This window comes from Balaenoptera acutorostrata, chromosome 18 (assembly GCF_949987535.1).
Source record: "Balaenoptera acutorostrata chromosome 18, mBalAcu1.1, whole genome shotgun sequence".
In the NCBI taxonomy this organism is placed as follows: domain Eukaryota; kingdom Metazoa; phylum Chordata; class Mammalia; order Artiodactyla; family Balaenopteridae; genus Balaenoptera; species Balaenoptera acutorostrata.
This window is the reverse complement of record NC_080081.1, coordinates 64,866,136-64,882,840: the sequence shown is the minus strand read 5'-3', so window position 1 is coordinate 64,882,840 and position 16,705 is coordinate 64,866,136. Positions and strand designations below refer to the sequence as shown.

Here is a 16,705-nt window from a genome sequence, read left to right as displayed (position 1 = left end):
AGTAAATGACTTTGCTCCTGATGGGAAATCAGTGGTCCTACGTTTGTTGCCCCAGCTGTCCCGAGGGGACCATGCTGTCCACGTCCATAGGGGGAGCCAAATTCTGTCCCCTGGGTCCACGGGCCTTCCGTTTGATAATCTGAGGTCCAGCAGCGGTGTCCCAGCCCAGACGGCGTCCAGGTGGGTCTAGGGAGGGGCCGGTGAAGCGGGGAGGGATCCAGGTCAAGGTGGGGGTCAGCCTGTGGCTTTGTCCCGAGGACACACGTACTTGAGGGGCTTGTAGGTGTGGCCTGGGATTCCAGAATGCTCGCTCTGGCAGTAGAGACTTCCTGGGAGCTGGCTGTCGATCCTGCCCGCCCCGCCCTGCTCTCAGGGGCCCTCCACCCGCCCTGCTCCTGCCTCTTGCCGCGGCTGGGTGCCTGCTGCCCATACACAAGCAACAAGTCCCCCGCCAAAAGCGAGGCAGAGCTGTGCAAAGCCCCAGCCCGCACTGTAGGCTCTTCCCCAGTGTCATCCGAGAGTTGGCAAAGCATTCAGAAAGGGGGGCTTCTGAAGAGCAGGGGCAGCGGGGGAAGGCAGTCAGCGGTGGGTGGGTGGGTGCGCTTCCTGGAGAACGTGCCGCTCAAATGGGAGGGGACAGGCTAATGGGTTACAGTGACGGAAATCAGAGAAGTCGGGAGTTAACGCAGGCTGCATTCTCTCTGCTGTGAGGGCCAGAATAATGACCTCCCCTGATCTGAGAGGTCCAGGTCCTAGTTCCTGGCACCTGTGAATATGTCACCTTGACATGGCCAAAGGGGACTCTGCAGATGTGGTTAAGTTAAGGGTATTGAGATGGGGAGGGTATCGTGGATTACCCAGGTGGGCCAGTGTAGTCACAGGGGTCCTAAGAAGAGGGCCAGAGTCAGAGGAGACATGACAGTGGAAGCAGAGGCGGTCGGAGTGGTGCAGCCACAAACCAAGGCATGCGAGTGGCCTCTAGAAGCTGGAGAAGGGAAGGGAAGGATTCCCCCCTAAAACTGCCAGAAGGAATGCAGCTCTGCTGACACCTTGATTTTAGCCCCATAAGACCCATTTCAGACTTCCGACTTCCAGAGCTTCCAGTGGGGGAATTCATCTGCGACTTTGTAAGCCACTAAGTTTGTGGTCATTTGTTGCAGTAGCAACAAGAAACCGACACGCTGCTTGACAGAGAAGCAGGATGGGAGGGTGTTATGAACTTTTCTGTACAGATCTCCATTCTGTTCACTGCAGGTGACAGTCTCCTCCGGAGGAATGCTGGTTCAGAAACTGAGTACCGATGACCTACAGTCAGAAAGGACAGCATTCGACGGCACCATGGTCTATGCACAAAACAAAGTGAGTGAGGGGTTTCTCAAGGCTGCCACCTGGGTGCTTTTCCAAGGAAGGCTAATTCTGGGATTCACGTTAATTTGGATCTTAGTAATTCCCAGCAGCGCCTGAATGTTCCCCAGTGGAGAGAGAACCCTCTTCTCCATCAGGAGCCTGGCCGAGCCCAGCTCTGCCTAGACCGGGGTGGGGCTGGGGGGCTTCAGCTCGCCCCTAGGAAGAGCCACACAAGCCGCCACCTCTCTTCGCTGGTTTCTTAGACCCACAAAGAGCATGGTGAGAGCCGGGGGCCGCCACAGCCAGGAGCCCAGCTGGGGTTCCTTGCCCAGCGGCTCAGAGGGAATATGGACCCAGGAAGTCACTCCTCTCTCCCTGGGCAGCCCCTGCTCACTGGCTGGACAGATGCCCCTGGAACAACGCTGGGTTTCCGGGCTCCCTTTGAAGGGCATGTGCATCCAATTCTGAAAGGAAAGGGCAGGGGTCCAGATCTCATGCCCGATCTTAACAAAGTGTAGTCACGCCGCTGTATATCAGCTCGTCGCAGCTGTTTTTAGAAGCCGGCTGTATACCTTCCACACTTACAGTTCTGGCCCCTCAGTTCGTCACCTGGGTGGGCCCCCTCGTCGTTTGTGAGGCTGCCAGCGCCCACCAGCTGTCCCTCCTGTTGGTGTGGTCTGCCTCTGTCCGACCTCCCCCTGCCCCCTGTGCGCCCTGGCTCTGCCCCGCTTTCGCTCACCGAGCCCCAGACCAACTCCTGGTGGATTACTGTTCATGACTCAATCCTGACAATTGAAGGAACCATACTTCTTGACAGTTTTTCCAGGGAACATGGGAACAAACCGCTCACTCCGTAAATGAGGCCCAGATGGAGCTCTTTGCGAAGCGTAATCAAACTGCCCTGGGATTGGGCAGTAGTCTCCATACAGCTGAGGCTTAAGTGGGGGTGGGGGTGGGGGGATAACTGATGATTTCTTAGGGAATTTGCAACAGCTGTGTTCTCTAAGCATCCCCAGTTCGCGTCCTACACTCCAAGGCAGGAGTTCCTTCACGTGTCCACGGACACCCGCTCAGTGCCGGCCTGTGCCGGTGGCCAGGGTACACAGTGAGCGGGGCCCAGCAACGAACGCGGCAACACAAGCAGCTAGGAAAGAGGACTCTCTGGGTGTCACTTCCGGGGGGGAGGGGAGGGGAGGGGAGGGGAGGGGGAAACCCCCAGGCAGCGTGCGGCGTTCCCTCGTTCCCGGTGCTGGTGCGTCTGCATCTCAAACGCAGGGGCCGGGGCGCAGCACTGGGTCGTAGCCAGAGCTTGTGGGGTTGTGGGGTAGAGAGCCGGTTCTAGAGCAAGGTGAAATCTGACGTGGGGGCGGGCGAGGCAGGGTAAGGGCCGGCTCTGCACGCCCGCAGCCCCCTTGCTCCCCCTCCCGTTTGTTCATCCTCGCCCCCCACCCACCCCGTCCAGAGGCAGCAGGTGGTCCTGACGGAGCGGTGGGCCCGAGCGCACCCGGCCATCCACTTCTCGTGCATGCATCCCGGCTGGGTCGACACCCCAGGTAGGTCTTTCGTTTCCACGGCGCCTGCGTTTCATCTAAAGATATCTTGGGCGGCCGCAGGACTGACTCTCCCCCGGAGTGACCTACAACCAGTATCATGAGGACTAGGCATGGCTTCGTCTCCACGGAGAGGGGCCGGGGGGGACGGGAGGGCGAGCAGCCTGTCCGCACAGGCGGAGCTGGTGTCGTCAATTTGCCCCGCGCGCGGCCGAGAGAGGGGGCGGCCCTGGCGTGGGGTGCGGCTGGGGGCCCCTCCCTCGGGCCAGGGGGAGCCAGTGCACGCTGAGTGTCGGAGAGGAACGAACCCAACCGAGGGCGGAGAGGGGGACCGAGGGAAGTCAGCGGGAGACGCTGGGAACGTGGGGATAGGCCAGGCCAGCTCGCCGCTCCCCGGGTTCCTAGAAGTAGTGATGCACACAGGTAAGTTAACAATCACTAGGGAGACAAGTGGAATTTTTTTTTTTTTTTAAAGAATTCTTTTCATCATTACTTCACAAAGAACATTTTTTTTTTTAAATTTATTTATTTTTGGCTGTGTTGGGTCTTCGTTTCTGTGTGAGGGCTTTCTCTAGTTGTGGCAAGTGGGGGCCACTCTTCATCGCGGTGCGCGGGCCTCTCACTATCGCGGCCTCTCTTGTTGCGGAGCACAGGCTCCAGACGCGCAGGCTCAGTAGTTGTGGCTCACGGGCCTAGTTGCTCCGCGGCATGTGGGATCTTCCCAGACCAGGGCTCGAACCCGTGTCCCCTGCATTGGCAGGCAGATTCTCAACCGCTGCGCCACCAGGGAAGCCCGACAAGTGGAATTTTCTGGAAGCGCGTTGGAGCAGCAGGGAGGGAGAGCAGCGCTCTCCTCGGGATCTGTCCCTCCCAACTCCGTGGCCTCGGGCAAATCACGTGGGCTCTGTAGCTCTTTCCTCCTCCCCCGAAAAGGGCACCGAAAACAGCAGCACAGCAGAACCCCCAGGACACCTGAGGGCCCAGAGCTGCTCACAGCCGTGTCTGGATACTGACGCGTGTGTCCTCACAGCCCCGCTGCGGTGGGCACTAGCATCATGCCCATTTCCAGATGGGGAAACTGAGGCACAGAGGGGCCAGGATGTCCCGGCTGGGCCCGGCCACAGTGTCGTGGGAAGCAGGCTCTCTCGTATACGTGCTGTCATCCTTTCTGAAAGCCGCTTGAGCAGAAGCCTTAACATTTGTATATACATCCTTGGAATTCATCCTAAGAAATAACGAGAGATGTGGAAAATGAGGTTGCTCATCGCAGCACTCGTGCTAGGAGAGTGAGTTAATAAGAGCACCTGTACAAGAAATCTGTTCAGCCCTGAAAACTGCTGGGGAGAAATGTCTATGGGAAAGGGAAACTGCACTATAAATGAAGGTATCAGTCCCCCAAACTGTACGTGCCTTAGGGTCTTATTTTGGCTACACCCGTATCCCCATGGAAGAAGGCGTATGTTGGTGCCACGTAGCACCCCACGGAGACCTGGCTGGGAGCTGGCGCAGACCAGCCCTCTGGGGCATGGCTCTGAGGACGTCTGGCAGCCTCCTGTTTTTTTTTTTTTTTTTTAAAGGTAGATTCCTATTTTTTTTTTTTAATTTTATTTATTTATTTACTTACTTATGGCTGTGTTGGGTCTTCGTTTCTGTGCGAGGGCTTTCTCCAGTTGCGGCAAGCGGGGGCCACTCTTCATCGCGGTGCGCGGGCCTCTCACTATCGCGGCCTCTCTTGTTGCGGAGCACAGGCTCCAGACGCGCAGGCTCAGTAGTTGTGGCTCACGGGCCTAGTTGCTCCGTGGCATGTGGGATCTTCCCGGACCAGGGCTCGAACCCGTGTCCCCTGCACTGGCAGGCAGATTCTCAACTGCTGTGCCACCAGGGAAGCCCAGCCTCCTGTTTTAAACGCAGAGGGGGTGTCCTCAGACAAGCACACCAGGAGGGGCTCAGGCCAGGGGTGTTGGGAGAGGGTGCCTTCTTACTTCTTGTCGCTTCCTGATGGGAGACAGGCCCAGCCCTGCCTGACCAGCTAGCTCCATCAGGAGGGCCGCCAGCCTGTCATCTTCCCAAGGACATCACCCTGACAGTCCTCATGTCAGCCTGTGTGCTTGCAAAATCTGTGCTCCAAGCCCACCCCCTGGATCCACCATCTGGGTCAAGGTGCAGTTTGCCCTCTATTGTCCACAGGTCACAGGGCAACGACTGGGCCTCTTGGGTGCAGATGGCCTGTCTGAGGACACAGAAGCCCGAGGGAGGGCTGGGCAGGGGCCTGAGCCCGTGGGCACTTGTCCTCCCCGAGTGGTATGACAGAAGGATTCAAATTCCTTCTCTTTGCTCATCAGTATTTCCTAATTTTTCCAAAATTAGCAAGTACTGTTTCTGTGAAAAGAAAAAAAAATTATTTTTAATTTAAAAAATGAGGGCCTTAGATTAGATGATCCTTTCTCTCTCTGAAATCCTCTGATCTCATTCTGGCTTTCAAACGTTGTTTTCTCTGCCTTCTTTCCTTTCCTTGGCTTCACGAGAGAACAGTTTTGTTTCCCAGTGTGCTCACTGTTGGGACAGTGTGTTCCCCGAGGTCTGTGGGCGGTGGTGGGGGGGGGGTGGCTGGGCCTCCCGTGGTGAGGACGGGGCCCCGGGGAGGCGACACCAGGAGGGGAACCTCTCTGTAGCCGGGTGTGGGGGGCAGGGGAGGACGAGTTAGAGGAGCTTTGGCAGAGGAAGGAAGAAGTCCCTCCCCTTCTTACTACACTCCTCCCTAAAAAGCAGGAAACACTCGTGCAGCCCGAGGAACCATCAGCCAGGATCCTCGGAGAGGTCAGAATCCTTGGCGAGAGATGGTTCACCCAGGAAGCGGGAGTCTGATCCCCTCTCGGCCTCAGTGTGACCCTCCTTTCTTAGGATAGAAAGCGGGGAGGTGCCGGAGATTTTGCTCCCAGGGGACGGTCCCGTGGCCCAGGGGACACGGGACCCAACGCACTCGGGGCTCTGGTGAGCAGCACTTCCCTCCCAGGCCACAGGGTGACACCTCAGGGGCTTTGTGACAAGGCTGTGTGAAATGTGAACAGCCTGGAGGAATGCTGTGCTGAAGGGGAAAGAGGGCAGTCTGCGGTCCCATTCCAGTTCATCGTCGTTATTTTGGCACTGGAAGAAGCCAAGCGCCGGCAGCGTCCTGGCTTGAGGATGCTGTCCTCACCTCCTTGTCTGCGCCCCGCCCCCCGCCCCTGCAGGTGTGCGGTTGTCGATGCCCGGGTTCCACGCCAGGCTGGGGGCCAGGCTGCGCTCTGAGGCCCAGGGCGCCGACACCGTGCTGTGGCTGGCCCTCGCCCCGACTGCCGCCGCGCAGCCCAGCGGCCGCTTCTTCCAAGGTGACTTCCTCCCTGGGTGTGAAGGCGCCCCCGACCCGCCTCTCCGTGCAGCTCGGGTCGGGGAGGGACTGTGCCCCTTCCCCGTGATGGCGCCCGGCCTTCCTTGGCAGGGCGGCTCCTTCGCCTGTCGGGGTGCTTTGTGAAGGGCCTCGCCTCGACTTCGCACCACCCGCTTTTTCCATCCACCTTTCTGAACTCAGTGGGTCCCTTGAGGATGAAATCCTCGGGTTGTCATCCTTGTTCTGAGTCTTGGGCGAGGCCGGGCCCTGTGGGCACCGCGGAGATGAAAGCTCCCTCCCCGAAGCCCCGGGGATGGGAGCTGTCCAAGCAGCAGTGCAGAGGGAGTGAGTCTCTTCTTTCTGCTTCCGGGGGCAGTTATCTGTTGAGGGTTTGCTGCCAACCTGGGCAGCATCCCGACGGGCAGTCTGAGAGGAGGCATGCTGAGGGCAGATGCTGGAGGCCAGGGCCTTCCACTTCTTTCCCCACCACGGACGTGGCCACCCTCGCCTGAGCCATGATGGAGCTCTGGAGACCCTGTGGTGGCCGGGGGCGTGGCCGTACCTTCTCCTCTGGCCACCACCTGCCAGTTCTCAAACACTCCACACTCCCCAAGCCCAAACCCCACCCCCGCCGGCCCGCCGGAGTCCCTCAAAACCCAGCCCGACACCTGTCCTCCCCAACGCGGTCTCCCTTCTGTAGCACCTCGTCGTCTGTGGGGACCCTTGAGGGCAGGGGTGGCATCTAACTCCGTCCCGTGGGGGCCCCTCCCCGGTAGATGTCCGTGACATGACTGCCCCGGGGCCCAAGCGGCGGGCAGAGGTGCGTCCACGCTGCCTCGCTGCCCACACCTTTGTTCTTCCCTCTCACTTTTAGACCGGAAACCAGTGCCCACACATTTGCCTCTTGCTAGGACATCGTCCTCGCCGGCTGAAGAGGAGAAACTGATTGAAATCCTGGAAGAGCTGGCTCAGAGATTTAAATAGGCCAGGCCAGACCCAACGCGGGGCTGGAATCGCCTCAGAAAATACGGGAAGGTGTGGACCAGGGGTAGACCAGTACACAGACCCCACTTCTAGACGTCCCCGTAGATTGGCCCATATTCCACTGCTGTGGTTTGAGCAGGCTTCCTCTCCTTCTGCAGTCATAGAAATCAGCCCCGTTCTTTATACAAAGCCTAGTATTGAAGCCTTGACCCACCATCCCCTCACTGTGGGACCATAGGTGGGTTACTTACCCTCTGGGGGCCTCATTTTCCCTGTCAGTGGAGATTGTAGTGCTACCTACCTCAAGGGGTGGTTTTAACGATTCAGTGAATTACTACTTGTAATGCACTTAGAAGAATGCTTGGTGCATCATAAAGACTTGATATATGTTTGTTAGCTATTAACATCAGCATTTAACTGACAAGTGTGCTACAACTTACGGAAAAAAAAAAAAAATTCCCCTAAAGGTTACCCCCTGTAGCAATGAGGAGCCCACACAGAATGGGAACTTTTATTTTAAAATAAATACGACGGGGGCTGGGAACGAGCGAACCTGCATCTTCCGCAGCCGCTTCTTTTCCCGTGTAGATTTCTCCTTTGAGGATGTGGTTTTTTCCTAAAGATTCCATGTCACTGTCAGTTTGAGGGAAGCAGGGCTGGGGGGGAGGAAGGAGAGCCAGGAGGGGCTCCACGCTGCCCTGGCCTGGCCGTGAGGCCCCAGGAGCAAAGCGGAGCCAAGGGTCAGTGCCTATTTACATAAACAATCACGGGAGGCCTGGTTTATTTACATTTGCTACGATTAGAAGTGGCATGGACATATATACACTACCAAACGTAAAATAGATAGCTAGTGGGAAGCAGCCGCATAGCACAGGGAGATCAGCTCGGTGCCTTGTGACCACCTAGAGGGGTGGGATAGGGAGGGTGGGAGGGAGGGGGATGCAAGAGGGAAGAGAGATGGGGACATATGTATATGTATAACTGATTCACTTTGTTATAAAGCAGAAACTGACACACCATTGTAAAGCAATTATACTCTAATAAACATATTTAAAAAAAAAAGTGGCTTCAATTACGCACCTGGCATTCCGGTGCTACCGTTTGGTAAAACTTCTAAGCTATTTGCATTTTACGTCTTAGTGACGCTGGGGAAAGTTGTAACAAAATCAGTGAACAGATTTAGGATAGCTCCGTACACGTTCTGGATGTTCAGGGCGAAATAAACATAATGCATCACCCACAGCGGAGGAGAACCCAGGTGGGCACCGCTCAGCCAGTCCCACAGTGTGGGGCCTTCAGAGGTGCCTGAGGTGCTCAGGTCCAGGCTGTCAGCCGAGGAGCCCCTAGGAAGGGGCTTTCTGGTGGGTCCGCCTGGAAGATCAGTGAGCAGCGGCCGGCCGGGCATGAATCCCTCCTTTCCTGAAGGAGGACACTGGGGGCTGCCGCGGTGCTGGGTGTGGGCGGGGCCGGGCGGGCACGGGGCGGGCTGGATGGAGGAGGGGCCACCCGGCCGCCCCTCCCACCGGCCCTTTGACAGCGTGCAAGTCATCGAGTTCTTCCCACTTCTTATCCGTAAAATGGACCTCATGAGTTTTTACGAAGGCTTTTCCTGAGTCCTCTCTCCTTCATTTGGAAAGTTTATCAGCCACAGGTAAAGCAGCCTTGTGTGAAAGATAAAGAAAATAAAAAGGGCTGCTCAGCCAGCCATGGTGAACGCCAACGCGGGGCTGCTGGGCTGCGTGTGTGTCACATGGCACAGCTCGACAACAATGACAGGACCACAGGTGCAGGAAGGTTTCCACAGAGATTTATTTTAAACCGTGGCGGTAGCTTGCATTGAGTCTTTGACATTGGTCATGGCTACACATTCATTTCGGTTAGCGGGAAGCACAGTGGGAAAGTGAGCAGAGTTCAGAAACGTTCACGACATTCAGCAGCATTTGAATGGAGAACTGGATACAGACATTTAACATCGTGGGAAATCCTTGCTCATTCCCACCTAATCACATTCAGGAAGTCAATGTCAAGACTGCTTGGTCTGGTTGGGGGAATCTAGTGGCAGAGGGCGTGGCAATGCCAGCAGGGTTTGGCTAGAACCACATTTGAGAAATCTCTTCCAGCTTTGGGCTTATTACATTTTCAGCCTGACCCCTTGGAGAATCTCATTTCCAAAAGAAAGAAAAAGACATCCATAAAGCAACATGCCCGCTGCAGCCAGGTTCCGACGTGGCTGTAGACTGGTGGGCGTGCAGGGTGGGAGCATCCGTGTCCCTGGTTGTGGAGACAGTGGCAGGCAGGCACGAATGTGGGGCTAGCACCTTCCCGGTTGTACAGTTAGTAACAGTTTTTGGACTTTTCATATAAAGATTTTCTTCTGCAAAATGACAGTACATTTGAAAAAAAAGCAGATGGCGTAAAACACAAGTATGTAAGTATACAGTGGTTACCAGCGACACAAGTATTTTGGTCCATACTTCATATGCTACTAACATAAGGCAGCCATCCATTTCAATGAAAGAAAAAGTGTGTATAAGTGAAATACTTTTTTCAAACCATTTCTCCTTTTTGTGTTACAGTTTACCCTCTCATGCTTCCCAGAGAACTAAGGGGGATAAAAAGGAGAAAGGATCCTAAATATCAAAGTCGCATTCTAAATCTAAACTTTAAGCCAACCTGCAATTCCCTTTATCTCCCAAGAAAGTGCTCCTTTAAGCCAACCTGCAATTCCCTTTATCTCACTCACGAAGGTGAACATTTTGAGGTATTTGTTTTTAATGAGATGGTACCATGATTGACTTGCACCTTCACCATCTTTTTCAAACCTCCTGGGCTCTAGACGGGAAAATACAGGAAGCAGTTTACTTGACGTGACACAAGACAAAGGCAGTGGGATATGCTCCCATTTACCTGAGTGAAGTCAGCCACGTGCAGGCGGGTCACTGGTAATGGTTAGGTCAGTCCAGTAATAAACAACAGTCATGGAATCATAGGATCACGGATTGGAAGGGATCTTAAGAACAATCATCGAATTCAACTTCTACTCAAGGCTTTTAATCTCCTTTCCACATCTATTCCACTATAAATAGACAAGGGGCTACGTACTGTCTGTTCAAAAATTCCCTGGCAAAAGAAACACAAAAGAGGAATCTCATTCCAGTGCTGGACAGATCTAATTTTACACCCTGCTTTCTTGTGTTTGGCCTAAATAGGCTTCTTGGTGGAAAGGATAATGTTTAAAGGCAAAATTACAAACTAAAAACATGGAAGTTCCTAAATTAAGTTACGGACATAGGATACTTGGGCACTGAAGGATAAAGTCAAGTGGACGGAATACAAGTATCAATACTAGGAAGTACCGAGGCCTGCGGTGGGACACCGGGATGCCCCCGCTCGGTAGAGCCGGGTCTCCAGGGCGGTGGCTGCCTGAGCCCTTTTACTGTCGCCGAGTTGAGAAAAACATTCCCTTCCGCTCAGCGAGTGCCACTGCGATGAGGATTTATCACATTTACCACATTGTACTGAAATGACCATTACTTGCAAGAACGATTCAAGGCCGGAGGGAAATGAGGGCAGCAGTGGCCTGCTTGCTCACGGGAAGGCCGCGTGGGTGCAGTGCCACCGCTGTCCAGAACAACCTCCTCCACAGGTCAAGGCCTGTCCTTTTTCAAAGGGGAGCTCCTGAGCCTGGGCCCCCAGGTAATAGCGGAATCAGTATGCCGTAAGCTCGTCCAGGCCAAGTCTGTGCAAGCAGTGGTCTCCAGCCCCACCTCACAGCCTCCAGTGAGGGGCTGTACCCCCAACAAAGTTCAAAAATTTAGTTACCCGGGGTCATTTTAGGATAGTAACTCCAGGTATTTCCAAAGAAAAAGAAACTTTGATACCAGCCTTAGCTGCAGGGAAACTTGACTCTGGGTAGAGGCGCATAGCGAACTGCGTGCTGCCTCTCTCTGTGGCCACGAGCATCGGCGTCTCACAGTGACAAGAGCTCAGGCTCCAGGACTGCAGCTGTGCACTTGATGTTCTCTGGCAGCTCCAAACCGCCTGTGGGCCCCGAGCACCAGGCTGATGCAGGTCCTGGGCCTTTGTTTACGCTGCTCCCACAGCCTGGGCTCACAAGAACTCATCCTTTAACTCTCAGCTCAGAAGCCCTTTCCCCTGCAAGGTCCCCTGGCTCCACCCATGCGGGTAGGAGCACCTGCGCAGCTCCTGGGACAGGACCCCACAGCCCTCTGTCACTGGATTTACCACCTGGCACTGAAATGATCCATCTAGGCCACAGAATGGACCTCGTGACCCCGGGCCTGGTTCAAAGCCTGGAGTGTGGTGGACACTCAACAAAGGGTTGGACTGGACGAGAACTGGAGTCTCAAGGGTCATCTGGATCCCTCAGTGCTCAAGATGGACTTAATCTCTGTGTTTCCCAATCATGTCGCTAGATAGGCACTTGCACATCCAGCAAAACATAACTTAACTTTGTTTTAAAGGAGAGGAAAAAAAAGAATGTTTTTGGCAAAATGCTTTCCTTCACTTTAAAATATAAATCTTAGTGGACAAGGTCACTTACATACAATTAAACTACTATGAAAAGGCCAAACCAAAGGAATGTCATTTAATGGATATTTATGTCCAGTAACTTTGATAACATAGTTTAGATCTAGTCCCTTGCTTAAAAGGCAAAATTCAGGCATTAAAAACTGATTAATGTTAAGAAAAAAATAAATTCTGCTTTTGAAAAAATGAATCTTAAAACAGGAAAAGAAAGGCAATGTTCCATAAGAAGGTCAATGAAGAGGCTGGCTCAGGGCCAGCCCACACACAGAGGGTGAGGTGCGCTTTCAGTGCCCCTGGATTTCCACTTAAACTCTGCAGCTGGGGTGGTCTGTGGGGAAGAGTGTAGGAAGGAGTTTATGCTGATGGAGACCTGCAGGAACTACCTCGCTGCACATACCCATCCGCTTGGAACCACGGGGCTGGGGCCAAAGGCTGTGCCTACAATGAGAGGAACAGACCCAGTTCCCTAGAGCTCCCTGCCTCGAGGCTGGAAGTCATTGCTCCCCCTCATGCCATTACCAGTTAATGTTCTAAAACAACTGTTCCTCGAAAATTCTTCTTTCAGGCTTCCCTTGTTGATACCTCAGCGATCTCTAACTGCCTGGTGTGACTATAGTGTTTTGTGCTTGGAACATTCTAGATGTCTGAAGATCCCTTCCAGTTTTGTGATTTTATGATTCTTTGAATAATTCAAACAATCCAATAAGAAATACATCATGGTTGATTGACCTCAGATAAAAAGACACATGACTCCAAGTACTTAATCTAAAACCGACTGTGCTACTGTAGAGACAACCCAGGCAGTTAAAGGTTCCAGTAACATCATTTCTTTGGAGAAACTGAGAGCATGTGATTGGTTCTATCCTACCAAATAAAGGACAGCCACGTGCATGGTATGTGCGGGTTTGCCACTTTCCTAGCATAATCCTGTTAGGCATTACTTGCCAGAGCTTCTGTATGTTGAAGTAACAGAGCAAAAAATATATATAAAGTGCAATTCCAGTGGGGTAAAACAAGAACTATGAGAGTTAACCCAGACAGGAGAAAAGCCAAGTGCTGGCACTAGCTTCCACTCCTAATGAATGAAGCCTCTATTCCATAAAAATGCTTGGAAGGCACCCCGACACCAACACATATCTACGAGTTACAAAAATGGTGGAGATAATGTAATACTCAAGAATTCACAGTATTATAAACACACACAGTTGGCGTGCTAAGCGCTTCTCACCAAGTTCAAGCACCTACACAGATGAGGAGAAAGGAAAAGGCAGGGCAATGGATATCTTGGCATATCTGTGGTTATTGATCGCAACTCTCGTCACCAACGAGGTGTCCAGTGGTTTCAACCTCTGAGTGGCCCTGTGGGCTGGGGTACAGACAGGCTGGGCGGGAGATGGCTGGACTGAAGTGCAGGGGCACAGACCAGAGGGACCACAGTGTCACATGTGGTCCAAAGGAGACAATCAGCTTTCCCAGTGGGGTCTGAGCTCATCGAGACCCAACTCAGATCCACGCCAGGTCTGCTGCGCGCCGGATCCACCGTCTCCCTAACGCTGGGCTTGCCTCTCTCTACACAGGCCGGGCTCCAAAGTTCAGGAAGGGAAAACACAGCGATTCTTTCCTACAACTCATTTCCAACACATAGTCCTTTATTACGTACAACTTAGTTAAGTGGCTCCAGGTTCTAGTAGTAAACTACAAAATAGATATGAGTATTTTAAATTCCCTTTTTAAAGCTCTCTCACAGAGCAGTCATGCAGAAGAGACTCAGGTTAGTTATAATGGCTTTGACTGATGGCAAGCAAGGATTTTGTGGAAGCGGCAGTTAAGTGATAAGTGGTAATTGCTCTGTGTGTGTGTGTGTGTACACAACCTTAGAGTATGGTCACATAGGCCCATCTGCCCTGATGTCCCAGGTCATGGCTGTCACGTACCATGGCTGCATGGGGCACACCCACTGTCCTGCTTCCCAAAACTGCAGCAGCAGAATCATCTCGAGGAAGCCCGTGCCCCGGAAGCACACTTGGTCAGTGTTGGGGGAGGGATAATCCAAGTATGGCTGGGAGGCCTTCTCCCAGTTAGAAAGAAAATTAATGATCACGAGGGGGAAAAATTACTTTCAGGAAAAGAGGGGAAAAAAATAGGGAGGACTTCAACTACTACCACCCCCAAATTGTCAGATCAAAAGAGAACAAGATCCTGTGGAGGTAGGGCGCAGATAGGGAAGGGCAAGTAATTGGCCTGTTTAACTGCGAGGCTTTGTTTAACCTGATGAACCCCGAGGACCCGGGGATCGCCCAACGCTCCTGACAGGTGAGGGCTGAATGAGGTGGTACTTGTGTAAAGTGCTTAGAACGGGGCGAGCACAGAGCTCATGCCTGCTGCTAATTTCAATTCTATTTTTACAAGTGAAAGTAAGATTTTAAAAAAGAACTTCAATATCCCAAGTTGAGTCACTACACACAAGAAGATCTCAATTTATCAAGTTTGACAAGGATTCCCTTAAAATGAGTTTAGATTCATTTCCTAAAGCCTCCCCCTGCCCCTCTTTTTTTTTTTTTTTTTACATTCCCAACTGGAACACAGCATGAACTGTAGGATTCAGTACCTTTTATGTCTCAGATCACACAGTTTTAGTATGAAAGTGTGCAAAGTGTTCTGATAAAATACATGAAGATAAAAATCTTTAAATATCTCGTTTTGAAAGGAGAAGAAAATACAGACGGTGAGGAATAAAGCAGGATACAACCTCGCAGCAATGAACATGTTCAAGTTCAGACATCACACAGAACAACACATTTTAAAGACACTATTCTTGAAGGACACAGGGTTTTGTTGTTTTGTTTTTAATATGAAGAGCGACGGAGAGCTGTGTCAATAAAACTAAAACCTAAAAGACTCAGAAAGCTCCAGCTGAATTAGAAATGATCCAGGCACTGAGAGTTGAAGGTCTGAGTTATGATAATCTACTTCGTGGCTGGGAGTGGCTTTCTCACAACATTTTTTTTTAATGTGGGAAAGACAGAGAAAAAGTGAGGCAGAAACACAAGGTCATTTCCACTCCATGAGAACATGTATGACCAGATATCACAAACGGATCACTCTTCAGGCGATTCAAGAGTCAGCTGGGAAATCCACACGAATGGTTTTCCAGGTCTCTCAATGGAAGGGAATTTCTACGAAAGCAGAAACACTGCAAATAAACTGTGAGTACGTACACTCTGGGGAACAGCAGATGAAGCTGAGGGTGGATACATACAGAAGAAAAAGATGCCGACCACGAGATATGTGTCCAAGTGAAGGAAACACGGAAACTACTTTATAACTACCGAAAATACCCTGAACAGTTAATACACGGCTCATTTCTCCGACACACAAAGCAACAACTAAAACGAAGTGGTGAAAAATATAAAACTTAATACACCCCACACTGAGTTTGCAGTATACTCAAAACAAGGTAGCACAGCCAGACTGTATAAACCACTTGTTAAAAAAATATCCTCTTTTATATCGTATGAACAAGTTGCAAGAGTTCCCTCGCAAGAGCTCACCGACCGCTCACCGCCGTGTGTGCGGGTCACATGCAAGCTCAGCTCAGCTCTCCAGCTTCTCTCCCACCACTCACCCATCTGCTTTACAGCTCCAGTCATGATTTAGGTTAGAACAACCGTTTCTTGAGTAAATACTATCTTTCTGGTGCCTGGAAGGGGCATCAAGACACAACCGGGGTCATATCCCACAACTGTAAAAAGAAGAAGACCTCTGATGAACTACCATTCAACTGTGTTGAGCATCCGCAGTCCTTATAACTGAATTCAAGTGTATTTTTTAACTTAACAAGGAGCTAAGTACTATGCGAACATCATTTATAAATCTATAAAATAGTATTTGTCCATCAAAAAGTTCAACATAACCCTCAAAAACAGGACAATGGCAGCTGGAAATTTTAATCCGGCTGATGGAGAATACAGGCAGATTAGATTCATTCAAGGGTGAAGGGAAGTAACATATGAGGCAACAAATGGGTACCAAGATGTGCTGTGTCCTTTCTATATCTTATCTCATCTCATCTTCCAAACAGTTCTACGAGATGTCTCATTTTCAAAAATAAAGGAACCAAGGCTCCCAGAATTTACTTTGAACGTGCTCGAAGTCACAGAGGTCTGGTGGCTTCCAGAGGGGGTTATTTTAACCGCCCCATCCTGCTGCTGCCTCCAAGAAGGGACCAGAACGGGCCCAGGAAGGAGGGCTCAGTGAACGAGGCAAACCTGCACCTCTGGGTGACTCAGAGAATGACACAGGTGTGGCCCCTTCAGTCCTGGGCCTCTGCTGTGTCACCAAATCCATGTGGCCTAGCGCAGTCCTCAGGCCCTGGAGGACTGCTCCCCGATTAACAGATCTCACTGGGAAAACATCTTGTTTATTACTTGTTGGCTTATTCAATGCTCAGCTCAAACCCCCTCCTGAAGCCATCTCCAGCAGCACTATCTCCGTCTCCTGAACTCGTCCAGTAATTCTTGTCCATATTACTCTTTTGGCTGTGGAACATGTGACCTATTATTAACTGTCTTTTTAAGAGTATGTCCCCAGTAGACTAGCTGTTCCTTTCAGGCGAGAGCCATGTCTTATTTTGGTGTGTACAGCCAGTGACTGTTCACGGCATGTAGCAGGTTCTCAAAAATGCTCATTGCCAAGGGTAAGCTTTGGAGCAGACCTCACGTGGTCTTGGGGCTCCTGTGTATTTACACAGGGCCAAAGATGGAAAGCTTCTAAGATAAGACAGCATCCTACCTTAATAACCTTGTCAGTTCCCGAAGTCAGTAACCATCCTCTGGTGGCATCAAAATGCACATGCACGATGTTATGTTTACTGTCATGGAAGGTCGCTGTGGGTGCACGTCTGGAG

The 16,705-nt window shown here is 51.9% G+C and overlaps 2 protein-coding genes across 14 annotated transcripts in view; one reads left to right on the top strand and one right to left on the bottom strand.

Moving 5' to 3' along the window:
- Positions 1–16,705, top strand: part of DHRS12 (dehydrogenase/reductase 12) — a 66,496-nt gene that overhangs the window by 29,796 nt on the left and 19,995 nt on the right. For 3 of the 12 annotated variants that reach the window (XM_057533246.1, XM_057533244.1, XM_057533242.1), the window contains 3 exons: positions 1,255–1,359; positions 2,810–2,900; positions 3,658–4,583. In XM_057533246.1, the coding sequence (XP_057389229.1) occupies positions 1,255–1,359; positions 2,810–2,900; positions 3,658–4,133 (672 nt within the window). In that variant the 3' untranslated portion in view covers positions 4,134–4,583. Of the gene's footprint in view, positions 1–1,254; positions 1,360–2,809; positions 2,901–3,657; positions 4,584–6,127; positions 6,266–7,138; positions 8,156–16,705 lie in introns of those variants that run through there. The other 9 variants (XM_057533245.1, XM_007193706.2, XM_057533247.1 and 6 more) reach the window with 7 other exon arrangements.
- The window catches only part of WDFY2 (WD repeat and FYVE domain containing 2), a 176,601-nt gene continuing 169,873 nt past the window's right edge, over positions 9,978–16,705 (bottom strand). The window contains exons 11-13 of one of the 2 annotated variants that reach the window (XR_452120.3): positions 16,591–16,699; positions 15,425–15,541; positions 9,978–14,975 (exon numbers count right to left, since the gene is read on the bottom strand). Coding sequence is in view for 1 of the 2 variants with exons in the window: in XM_007193705.3 (XP_007193767.1) it covers positions 15,512–15,541; positions 16,591–16,699 (139 nt within the window). In the remaining variant the exon portion in view is untranslated. Of the gene's footprint in view, positions 15,542–16,590; positions 16,700–16,705 lie in introns of both variants that reach the window. The other variant, XM_007193705.3, reaches the window with a different exon arrangement.